General features: G+C 46.0%; 1 protein-coding gene across 3 annotated transcripts in view; it reads right to left on the bottom strand.

Moving 5' to 3' along the window:
- Positions 1 to 1,650: 1,650 nt before the first annotated feature.
- Positions 1,651 to 12,736, bottom strand: part of LOC102381047 (adaptor related protein complex 2 subunit beta 1) — a 58,768-nt gene continuing 47,682 nt past the window's right edge. For all 3 annotated transcript variants that reach the window (XM_014527521.2, XM_006038997.3, XM_025195577.1), the window contains 4 exons: positions 11,945 to 12,166; positions 11,238 to 11,358; positions 9,095 to 9,190; positions 1,651 to 1,770 (listed from right to left, as the gene is read on the bottom strand). In XM_014527521.2, coding sequence (XP_014383007.1) covers positions 1,651 to 1,770; positions 9,095 to 9,190; positions 11,238 to 11,358; positions 11,945 to 12,166 — 559 coding nt within the window. The remainder of the gene's footprint in view (positions 1,771 to 9,094; positions 9,191 to 11,237; positions 11,359 to 11,944; positions 12,167 to 12,736) is intronic.

Below are 12,736 nucleotides of genomic sequence, written 5' to 3'. Positions count from 1 at the left end.
TATGTAGGAGATAAAACTCAAGACACAGACTCGCCATATTTGTCTCCTTAATAAAAGGTATCTTTGCTCCAACAAGTCAAATAAGCTCAGTCACTTCTCTTGAATCTTTATCAGGTCTTGCCTTTTCACTGGCTGCTGTTCCTGGCTGGGATTTTTAACCAGGGTATCAATACCTCCTCAATAGCTTAGCACTAAAATTAATATTGGCATCAGCACACAGCTCTGGTGGGGTACCTCTATGGCATGTAGTGAGTCTCCCTGCAACTGACAGCAGGATAAGCCATAGAGGCCTGAAGATGTATGTATACCCTTTGCTACTCATCTATCCTCACATCTCAGTTGAAAGATGCTGCTGTACTAGTTGAACACACACAAGTCCCTCAAATAAAAGGGGAGGAAGAACCAACGACACACCTACAGGCTGGGGAACTCCCTGCTTGCCAGTGCTGAGACAGAAAAGGATCTTGGAGTCATCATTGATGCCACAATGAACATGGGCCGACAGTGTGGGGATGCAGTCAGGGAGGCCAACCATACCTTGTCATGCATCCACAGATGCATCTCAAGCAGGTCCAAGGAGGTGATCCTCCCCCTCTACGCAACACTGGTCAGGCCGCAGCTGGAGTACTGCGTCCAATTCTGGGTGTCACACTTCAGGAGGGATGTGGCCAATATGGAGAGGGTCCAAAGGAGGGCCACCGACATGATCAGGGGGCAGCAGGGCAGGCCCTACGAGGAGAGGCTGAGGGACCTGAACCTGTTCAGCCTCCAAAAGAGAAGGCTGAGAGGGGATCTAGTGGCCGTTTACAAACTAGTCAAGGGGGACCAATAGGCACTGAGAGCGTCCCTGTTCCCCCGAGCAATCCCGGGAGTTACAAGAAACAACGGACACAAGCTAGCGGAGGGCAGTTTCAGGCTAGACATTAAGACATTAGGAAGCACTATTTCACTGTCAGGGCGGCTAGGACCTGGAACCAACTTCCAAAAGAAGTGGTGCTGGCTCCTACCTTGGATGTCTTTAAAATGAGGCTGGACGACCATCTGGCCGGGGTCGTTTGACCCCAGTATTCTTTCCTGCCACAGCAGGGGATTGGACTAGATGATCTCCTCAGGTCCCTTCCAACCCTACCAACTATGAAACTATGAAAACAGAAGGCTAAGCCCATGGTAACATTTAACAAACGGAGCAGTTTGTTTGAAACAACACCCTGAACTCTTCGGAGGTGAAACATGTTTTGAAGTTTGTGACCCTTCTGCTGGAGGTGGCTTATAAAATCACCCGTCAGACGCTAGCAATTACAGGAGCCTAATGCTGTAAGATAGGTCAGTGCTTCAATGTACCCACCAGAAAATCAGAATTTTATTGATTTTAATTAACTTGTACTTAATGAAAACTAAACATCTGTATGGAGGAAAACTCTTCCCACTCAAATATATACTGTGTCAAAGAGCAATCTATTAGCAACACTAGGGTACCACATTCTTGGATTAGAATAGTCCACTTTTCAGAAAGAGAGCCACCTTATCCATTAAAGTTGGAGAAGTTACACAAATGATGGGAGCTTTGAGTTACAGGGCACTGAGCAAAATAGGGGCAGTTGTCCTTTAAGGCATTAGCTGCTCAGGTCCTTAGGCCTGAAATACTTTCACTTACTTGTTGGGATACTTGCGGAAGATGTCCCTGATGACAACAATAGCCTCCTGGACAACATAGTTGACCTTGGTCTGGATGAGGTCCAGCAGGGTACTCACACAGCGTTCTGCAGATTGCTGAGGAGAAAAGCAGTATGGTAGTCTTAGAACAACTTGCCGCAAGGCAAAGCAAATAAACCACCCACATGTTGTATATGATCTGAAAATTGAGGTGTACTTCTAAGCCCAAAACAGAGGCAAAGGCTAGCAAGCAGCCCTGAGCACATGCACAGTTTGCAGATAGGAGCTTAGTGCTGGCATATTCAAAACTTTGCAGGACAAAGACACTGTCCTTTAACTCAAGGGCTTGTCACAAGAAAAAAAAAGGTTTTATTCTGACATGATATCCAACCAGTGGTCAGCACACATGCAAAAGTGATATTAACAGACACTACCTGCATTAATACTTCTGCATCCCCTTGCTAGCCAATACACAAAACAGGCTAGCACCCTGCAGGAGCTGCATGTCAGTATTCAGGATTGAAAGGAAGTTCAAGGGGGACTAGTACAATGTGCTGGGGGAAGAGAAAAATGTAAAAGCTACAGGGAGAAATGGCAGGGATCCTGGTTTTCCCCGATAAAAAAGTTGCATGTTCTCTGATAAAAAGTTGCATATTCTCTAATAAAACCCACCAAATCCATGATTAAAATTAAAGGCACCCCACAGCCCTGCTGGTGCCCCTCACTCCCCACACCTTCCCCACAGCCTGCACAGCCCTGCTGGTACCCCTCTACAGCGGGAGGAGTTCCAGGCCCAGTTGTATAGTACACCGGAGCAAGTCCCTAGCAATGATGACATCTCTATCCAGGCACACTGGGAGCAACTCAAGTCTGCTGTCCAAGACGCCTGCGCCCAGACTATTGAGTTCGCATTGCAACAGAACCAGGACTGGTTTGACGCCAATGACGCTCAGATCTGCAACCTCCTCAAGTGGAAGCGTGCAGCCTTCATCACCTGGCAAAGCCATCCACAAACTCAGCGAAAGACAGCAGTGTACCACCAGCTGAAGGCTAAAGTCCAGCGATGCATCCGTGACATGAAAAACAACTAGTGGGTAGAGAAGGTGCGCGTGATCCAGAGCTATGCCAACCAGCATGACATACATAACTTCTTCCAGGCTACCAAGACAACCTATGGACACCGCTCCATTGGACAAAACCCCCTCCGATCACAGGATGGCTCCTGGCTCCTCAAGGATGATGATGCCATCCATCTGTGCTGGAAGGAGCATTTCGAACTCCTCCTGAACTGGGAGTCCACCGTATCAGAGGAGACTCTCCAAGTCATCCCGCAACACCCTGTGGTGGTTTCCCTTGGTGATCCACGAACCATCGGAGAGCTGAAGCGGGCCATCCAACAGATGAAAACCAACAAAGCCTGCGGGCCCAATGGTATACCCACAGAGGTCTACCATGCTGGTGGCTTCCGGCTCGCATCACAACTCCACCAGCTTATCCTCCACCTTTGGGACAAAGAGGGCATCCCCGGGGATCTCAAGAACACCATCATCATGACCTTCCACAAGAAGGGAGACAAATCTGACTGTGGGAACTACAGGGGGATTTCTATCCTGTCCACCGTAGGTAATATCCTGGCCCGCATCCTCCTGAACTGCTTTCATCCCATCACCACGGAGATCCTTCCGGAAACCCAATGCAGCTTCCAACCATCCCGGGGCACTGCAGACATGGTTTTCGTTGCCAGGCAGATCCAAGAAAAATGTCGGAAGCAAAATCAAGAACTGTTCCTCGCCTTCATTGACCTGACCAAGGCGTTTGATTCCTTAAATCATGAAGCTGTGTGGACCATCCTCCAATGCCTTGGCTGCCCGCTGAAGTCTGTCACCATACTGAGATTCCTGCATGACGATATGACTGCCACTATCCTGAGTGCAAGATCTGAAACCGACGTCTTCTACACCCAGACTGGGGTCAAACAAGGTTGCGCGATCACCCCCAGCTTGTTCACCATCTACCTGACCGTCATCATCCACCTCATCCAAGATTATCCACCATCTGGCGTCAGTACCCAGTATTAACTGGACGGGAAGATTTTCAATCTTGGGCACTTCTGGGCAAAAACGAAACTCACCACCAAGGACATCCATGACCTTCAGTTTGTAGACAACTGCTGTGTGATGGGTCACTTTGCACAGGATGTGCAAGTGACCCTAGATCTCATTGACACTTCATATAAGAGACTTGGCCTGTTCCTGAACGTTGCCAAGACAAAGGTTCTCCACTCACCCTCCCCAAGCCAGCTGAACATCTCTTGTGCTAGCTACGTAGACAAGGAGGCTCTGGAGTACGTGGAGCACTTTCTGTATCTCGACAGCCACCTCTCTCAACAGGCTACCATCAGGTCAACTGCATCAGTGTCGCAGTTTGAAGACGGCGGCAATGTGTCTTCGAAAATAGAGACCTTCGGAAGTCAACAAAGCTCCTGCTTTATAAGGCTGTTGTGCTGACCACCCTCCTCTACTGCAGTGAAAGCTGGACTGTCTACCGACACCACATTAAGACCCTCGAGAGCTTTCACCAGCGGTGCTTGTGTCGAATCCCAGGGATCAAATGGGAGGACCGTCGGACCAGCACGAGTGTCCTCCGTGAAGCTGCGTCCACTAGCATCAAAGCCTTGCTCTTGAGAAATCAACTCTGATGGACAGGCCACCGCGTACACATGTCCAAGAACCGCCTCCCTCGCCAGATTCTCTTCTCCCAGCTCTCTGTTGGCCAATGCTCAACGGGCGACTGAAGGAAATGGTACAAAGATACGCTCAAGGTTGCCCTCAAGCACATAGGCATTGACATCAACAGCTGGGAGGAGCAAACTGCTGACTGTTCGGTGTGGAGCCATCTGGTCCACCAAGGTGCACACCACTTTGAGGCCCAACAACTTGATACTAAGGTGAAATGGCAGCAGTAGAGGAAGGAGAAGGAGACCAACCCAGGACTGTGAATCCCACTCCTCCGTGTAACACCATGCCCCATTGCAAAAGAATGTATGCATCCAGAATTGGGCTCCTCAGTCACCTGAGGACCCATCAAGCCTAACGGATGTCATCCTCGACTTTGAGGGACTGCCACTGCCAATGACATGGCACCCCCTGCCTAACCACCTTCCTCTTGCTCCTCCCAGCCCCTTTCAGGCTGGAACTCTGGCAGCCTGCAGAGAACTCACTGCAAAACTGTAAAATCCTTGGGTTTCTCTGCTAAAATGAGAAACCCATGTTTTACTCCAGTAAGGAGGAAAACCCTCGTTTTACTACGTTTTTCTGTGGGAGACAGAAAACCCAGCTCCCTGCTGATTAGCACCACAAAACAAACTTAGTATGGAACAGCAGCTTCAGTATCTATGGGGTAGGTTCACTAACTCTATGGCCAGATACCTCTCTTAGATTAACTATGGCTAGAACAATTTAAAGACTAACTGGCTTGAAACCTTAGCTTTAAGCACCATTACAGAGTAAGACTGGATGCTAGAATGCTCTCTGTGCTAACAGAATATCTAGGTAGTAGAGCTATATTCATTAGCAGATAGGAAAATCAGGAAGACAATGCTCTGAGGGGTACTAGCAAAGGATGCCACACACAAGAGCTATAAATGGCTCAGATGCAACAGGGCCTAGAATGAGGTGTTAGCAGAGTACATATAAAGCCTCATTACATAGCCAATGATTAAATGTGAGGAACAGACTGCTCAAGGCAGTGTATAAGCAGCCACCATAAATATATTCACAGAGCATTCAGTATAGAGACACAAACATTATAGGGTACAGACAATATCTACGTAGGTGGATCTTAGACTTGAGTGAGCTAATAGTCCCCTTCAATCTTGAAGTGCTTGGGGGTGGTAAGGAGGAACAAAGGGGATTAAACAGCAAAATCAGAAGCTCAGTTTGAGAACTGGCAAAATCTCATGGACAAACCTCAGGCAGCAAATAAATCAAGCCTGTGACATTTGGCTTAAGTGACCAGGAACCTCCTCCCAGCCAAGAAAACGACATTTTTCCAAGTGTAGCATCCTACTCAGTGACAGCACTGGCAATAGGAAGAGGTAGAAAAGGGGCACACCTTCAATTGCATACTTGTCCTGGCCTCACACTGAAAACAAAAGGCTACCTAGAAATGTCTCTTACAGAGGCACACAGAATACAAAAGGTGTCCTCCTCAGCACTGCTCAGTGTGTGTCACACCATTAAGACAGCAAGAAAAATACCTGGAACCTTGTAATTGAAAGGTGTCTGCCTTGATAACAGGGTGCTCTGATCTCTTCTCTTGCTTGCTTGGGAAGCCATCATTTGAGGACCGTGAAGCTGAAAAGCCTCAGGGTCTCCAGGTTACAAATGTTATGCAGATGGACTTTTGCGCTGTCTGTTCACTTGGGATCTCAATGAGTTCCACAGGCTCAGCCAGTAAGGAAGACATATCCAGATGAGTTATTTCATCTCTTCCCAGATGTTCAATAGCAATGATGGACATGAAGCAGTTCTACAGCTCCACTTTGCTCCCTGATTTCAAACAAGGTGAACTTTTCATTCTTCCTACCTGACCTTAAAGGAACATGGGTTATAATTGTACTAAAACAGTATGATTTCTTTTCAAAGTAGCTGCACAAAGCCTAGCTTGCCATTAGAAGTATTTTTGCTTGCAGTCCAAACAATGCAGTGGGGCATGAGAACTTAAAGGTGAAATTGATGAAACCTCATTGTCCAAGTGCTGAGAACTGCACCAGGAACAGGACAAGCAAATTAATATGGGTAATTCTGACCCATTGACCAGTCTGCAGAATGCTCTCTTATGCCAGGGATAATATCCTATGTTTACACAGTACTGATCTGTACCATGAGGAGCTCTTTATAAGGGAATTGCTATGGAAGGACATGCAATTCTACTTTGACTCTTGGCAAGATGCATCTCGCCATATGGGGGGAATTTATTATTGTGGGACAGGTTTCTGCAGGCAGACTCCATACAAAAACATATCACTTTAGAAACGGTGTGTGTGTGGGGCAGACTACTGTGCAGTGCAAAGGTAGAAACTGAGCCAATATGAAAAGAAGCAGTTTCCAGCTAGGGGGTATTCAAAATTGCTGCTGTTCTACAGAAACCAAACACAACCCAGTAAAGGTGAACCCAATTCTGTAAATTGTACTGTAAAGATCCCACTCCTGCAATTATCTGAGAACTTTTGCTGACGTCTCCAGAGGAAGTCTTACTGTGAATGGGATTTGACCCCTCCTGCCATGCCCCCACACCCACTGTATTTACTACATTAGCTTTGCTACTTGCACTCAGTGTCTTGTTTAGCCTGTCTGCTCTAACCTGATGGAAAGTTTTGGGGCTGGGCTGATGCTTCATTTGTATCCCTATGACGATAGCTGCAGGTGGCATGTTTCTCTTTTGCCTTGCAGAGAGTTAGCCAATACACAATTCTCTGTACTCCTGACAGATAATGCACTTGCTCCCAAACTAGAGGAATGCATTTGCTCCCAGCCTCTGATCGCAGTGGATACAAATATATTCATGAATCTACTCTCCTAGAACAGACACAATTAGATAAAAGGCAGGATTCCTGCAGGCGGAGATGAGGTTCCCTGTGAACTCTCATTCATCATGAGTTCCTGCTGGCTCTGTCCTGTGTCAGGAAGATTTTTAAGCCATCGAAAACTTGAGAGCTTTGATGGCTCAGAGAATGAGGAGATCCCTCCATTAGTTACAATCCATGATGGAAATGGCCTCTAATAAACTCTGTTGCCCTGGGAACAGGTATCTATTAACCCAGAGACAAGAGTCCTCTTACATGCTATAGTGGATTGTTTTGAGATTGCCTTCTTTTCAAGCTATCGTTAGAGAAATAAACAGACCTTAATTTTCAAAAGCAAAGTCTTCAGAAGATGCTAAAAGTAAAATTAACTCTGCTTATTAGGACGTGCATTTTTATGGTAATATGGTAAAGAATTATCACTGAAAATAAGCTAGGCATCTTATTAAGTCCTTACATATACTGGACATGAGTCTCACAAGACCAGATGTGTGAGGGCAGGCAAGAGGCCTCCTACAGCATCCTGATATCTTAGCAACCTGATTCTGTGGAAATCAGAGGGCCCGGTTAGCTCATCAACTTCTGATGTGGAGGGACTGGAGTGGATTCAAGTGAGAGATTTGGAGAATACTAGCCTGTAAATGCATCACCTCCAGATCTGTTCAAGCTCCTTTACAGAGGTAGCACTTTCTGCCTCAGGAGCCCAATTGTTTGCTGTTGCTGGTTTTTAAACAGTCTCCTTCTCATTATTTGACTAGAAAAGATCCACCAAAATTAGAAATGCAAATGGGCTGGCAGGAGATCACCTCCTCTGCTGCCTCCGACATGTGGCGGGAAGTCCACAGAGGTAAAAATCTTCAACCAAAATCTATTCAGACCAGAGGAACTAGGTGACAGCAAGGCAGGAGGCAGCAAATGGACCATATCCCCTAGAAGAAAGCAAATGGTGCAAATCTGTGTGTGGACACTTTAGTTTAAGGCAGGTTTGTTTTGGGTTCGCTTAAATCTGCTCCCAAAGTCAACAGCGACTTGAGCTAAATTTAAACAAGTTTGATTTAACTTGAAGCATAAGTGTCCACATAGTACTTTGCATGAGTTTATCTACAGTGGCTTAACAAGCCAGGACTTTACACCACAAGTCCCTGCTCTCTTCATAGATCTGTCCAACCCTTGAGAAGTACAAGTTTGCCTAAAAATAGTAAACTAATATATAGCCTACTGTTTTCCTTTGAAAATAGTTTCTGCCTTTAAACTGAAAAGGAATGTTGAACGCTGAAATAAATCTAGAAGTTTTACAGACCTTTAACACAAAATGAGCTGAACACTAAATGATCTAAAGGGCAGGACGAGGATGGGGGACTTCAAATCTGAATACTGAAAAATAACAAATCTTCAACACTTCTCAAAGCTCTTGTTCAAATGCATCTGGGGCCATCAACCATTTTAGAGAAACATTTTTCTGCTTTTTTATGCAATAAACACAGTCTCTCTTTTCCCTTCCGCAAATGCCAGCTCACAGCCATTGTGGGTAATTGTCATTATTCTACTGAAGCCAGTGGAGTGATGGCAATTTATATCAGCTAAGCATCCACCACGACCTCAAGATCCAAGAGAATCATAAGACCATCCCCTCTAAGGCACTGAAATGAAAGTCACGATTTTCATGTTCCATCTTAGACTCTGGCACAGACCCATGTATAACCATAAGCAAGTCATTTAATCTTTAAGACCGGGATAAGGAGCCTTCCCCACCATGCAGGGTAGAGGAGGGAAATCCATCAGCGTTGCCAAAGAGCTCAAAAACTGTGCTGTTGCACATGTCATAGCAAAGTCTAGAAACAAATGCCAAATACTTACCTCAACCTTGATGGCATATCGTCCAATTGCTCGCACAGCCTTACGGACAAAGTCAACATCCACCTCAGTAGCATATTCCTTGAGTTCTGCCAGAACCTGTTGGGCAGCATCACATAAAACATGAGTTGTTTGGGTCAGGGAGTGAAGGGTAACATTTCCAATGACTCTTTCACTTCTAACCAAGCTTGGTTATTAGACTGTAAGTGGAGCTATAGTGTCCCCATGGCAGAGAGTGCAGTAAATGCAATTCAAGTTTTATATTTAAACAATCTAAAATGTCCCCTCCATAACTGTAGGTGCAGGTATTAAATGAATATACTCCTTAAATTCCAGGAGCAGTCTCTAGATTCAAACTCTAAACTCCACCTAGAGAAGGGCTGCCTAGAATGAAGCAGCAAGATGAACTTCACTGTGGGTGAAAGAAGAATGACACAATCTGACCTATTTTCAAATTTCCTTGACCAACTTGTTAGCACAATCCATCCTTTATTTAGAAGCATCACCAGAGAGTATAGGAGAAAAAGGGGAGAAGGGAGCTAGTGCTGTCCATTCCTTTATAGGCCTATCACAGAGGTGTGCAAAGTCCGGCTGGCTGTGGAGTCCATTTCCCAGCAGCCCCTGGCCACATGGAAACCAGCCCCAGCTGTGCTGGCAGGGCGCATGGCAGGGGGCTGCTCTGGAGCTGCTGGGATTTTGTGGCAGGGTAGCTTGGTGGGGGCCAGGGCAGAGCTGTGATCTGCAGACTGCCCACTGGGCAGGAGCCTGCAGGCAGTGCATCGCGGCTCTGCCCTGGCTCCTTGCAGCGGTGACAGTGCGGTCCCGAGCAAGGGCCAAGGCACGATCTGCTGCCTACACACGCCTGCCAAGAACATGCAGGCTGAGACTGTGGCTCTGCCCTGGCCCTGACCAAGCTGCCCCTGCTGCAAGATCCCAGTGACACCGGAGCAGCCCCCTGCCCTGCCGCACGTCCTGCCAGTGCAGCTGGGGCTGGTCTCCATGGCAACTGTAGCCTTGGTACCACAGTGAGCTGTGGCTGGGGTCTCCATGGAGATCAGCCTCAGCCACGTGGGCAAGGGCTGCTACGAAATAGAGTCCAGCTACCAGCTAGATCTGCCATTTTGTACGCCCCTGGCCTATCAGTCTGATGCATGGAGATGCATGAATTCTGGGGCACAACAGCAGTCCTTGCGGGTAGATGCATGAAGGTTCTAGGACACTTTGCCTAAGAGAAGCAATTCTTTCTTGGGAAAATTTTGGGTTAACCTTTTTTTTTTGGTTCTAGAGATATTTAAAATACAAATGGGATATGTTATTTTATATTATTACTACTTCAAACTCATCTGCTCCTCCTCATTTGGAAGCTGATAATTTAACCAGGTTCAAAAGGGGATTGAACAAATTCATGGTGGATAGGTCCCTCAGTGGGTATTAATGCAATAGAGTACAAATTCAAAGTTAGGACAACCTAGGACCCTGAATGCTGGAAGCAGTGAAGAGAAAGGCGCAGGGGAGGGATCATTTGAGATACTGTATGTCCTGCTTAAACTCTTCCCTTTAGAATTTACTCTGTTACTATGAGGGACAAGATACTGAGCTAGATGGATCTGTAGTCTAACCCAGCAGAGCATTTATATTCTTGTTTCTCATATGTTCCATGTGTATGAAAGAGCTGATGTGAATTGGTTATGTCACAAAGGCGTTGCAAAAAAAGAAGAAAAACATTTGTCTGGAGAATTTGTGCCCGCTTTCTCTTTGCTCACTGCTCTTAAAGCTCTCTCATGCAGACTAGCTCTTTGAGCTCGCAAATAATGCCAAAGAGAATGGACACACCATGGCATTTCAGCAATGTAGTAACAGGACAGAGAAGATGCACAGCATGAACAGTCAAGAGTTTCCTAAATTCTAACCTCAGCTCTGCTGAGACCCAACTACAAAAGTGTAAAACCCACTTAACAGGTGTGCTGCTCCTGCTTTTAAGTAACTAAACAATATACTGTGCTGAAGGGAGCATTGATTTGCTGTCATTTCTTGCACAGTAGTGGAGAACAATTTAAGGAGGTATCAATTTGTACATAAATCCTCCCTCACATTGTTTGCCATCCCAAGGATGCATGCAGGGCTAAGAGCACCTTGAGGAGCTGACCTGGGCGATGTTTGCTTGAGAGGCCAGGAGGATCATCATGTCCAGCTTTTCCAGTTTGACATAAATGGGGTCACTGTACTTCACAAAGAACACCTTGATTTCTTGCTTCAAGATCTCAGGCCTGGAGAACACATGCAACAGAATCAACCCAAGCCTGAAAATTAAATGGCTTCCTATTTCACACACAAGTAGTTTAGTTTTTAAATCAACTTCAGCTTTTGCTGGGAGTTCACTGATATCAGTTCAGCACAGATTTGCAAACAGATGCGAGAACAGTTGTTCAAAAAGAAATCACAAAGCTCTAGTGGCAGAGCGATGCTTTCAAAATGTACAGTTCAAGCTGCCACCATCTATCTGAAGAGTACATAAGAATGGACTGGTTTCAAAGAGACCAACCACATGCCCTCTAATTCAGCAGAGCTCCATGTTTATCAATCCCTTCTATTGGTTTAGATTCTTTACTGCATGGAGGGAAGGGTCCTTCTGGCTGTCACTATGACAGGAAAAGAAAGAAAATAATAGTGTCCTAGATCATCCACTTAAAAAACCAAAAACTAAAAAAAATCTTACTGGCTGAACACTGTTGTGACAACTAGTCAACCATTTCATCACAGATGCATCTAGAGCTTAAGTCTTCCAAGTAAGCTTGTACATATCAACCAGCACTGTTTCTCTGCACCCAAGGAGGGCAGCACTCCAGTCTTTACCTTTTCTGCACAATTAAGTTGATATTCCTCAGAGCAACATACTGAACTTCAGGTTCTCCTGACAGCAGGGTTACAAGCGGAGGAGCTAGTTTCTTTAGCAGCATGTTGTAGTAGTCCGAGTCCTTGGGTAAGAGCTCCAGGAACTTCATCAAGACTTTCACTGCAGAGAGCACCACTGCCGAGTTGGCATGAGACAGCCATGGAGTCACCCTCTTGCAAATGCTAAAGAAGAAACACAAGAAATGGTTTTTTTTAAGATTATTTCAGAACTCCTTCCATAAGACTTCACCTGAACTGAGGACACAAAGTTGTTTCTGTTCAGAAGAGAAACGGCTGAAGTCAGGTGTTTGTTTCATGCAATGGTGCATATTTACAAAGAACCATCCAAGTCTTGTTTTCCTGAACACAGAAGGAACTGAACAAGGAAGTGTCACTGCTCACATTGCCAAGACTTTCCGCTCGGCATTTATCCCCAAAAATGGAAATGATACCAACCTTCTTTGTAAAACTCCTGGAAATCTATGAAACAAAGTGCCATACAGGTTTCCCTCGAGTTATGTGGGTTCTGTATATGTGAATTAGCTCTTATACAATGACCCTTTTTATACCCCAAATTCACTATATGTGAGGTAAATTCACTCTTATGCGATCAGCATTGGCACACCCCCCCCCCCCCCCCCCCCAAGCAGGTAAATCTGTGGGGGGGAGGGGAAAGGGCCATGGGGCTAAGGCCCCACTCACCCCAGCCCCTGCTGCAGCTACTCTGGGAGCAGCTGACACCAGCTGGCGGCA

Source organism: Alligator sinensis, unplaced genomic scaffold (genome assembly GCF_000455745.1).
Source record: "Alligator sinensis unplaced genomic scaffold, ASM45574v1 scaffold1372_1, whole genome shotgun sequence".
NCBI classification, from domain to species: domain Eukaryota; kingdom Metazoa; phylum Chordata; order Crocodylia; family Alligatoridae; genus Alligator; species Alligator sinensis.
Note: the sequence above shows the minus strand (reverse complement) of the source record. Positions and strands in the feature narration are given on the sequence as shown.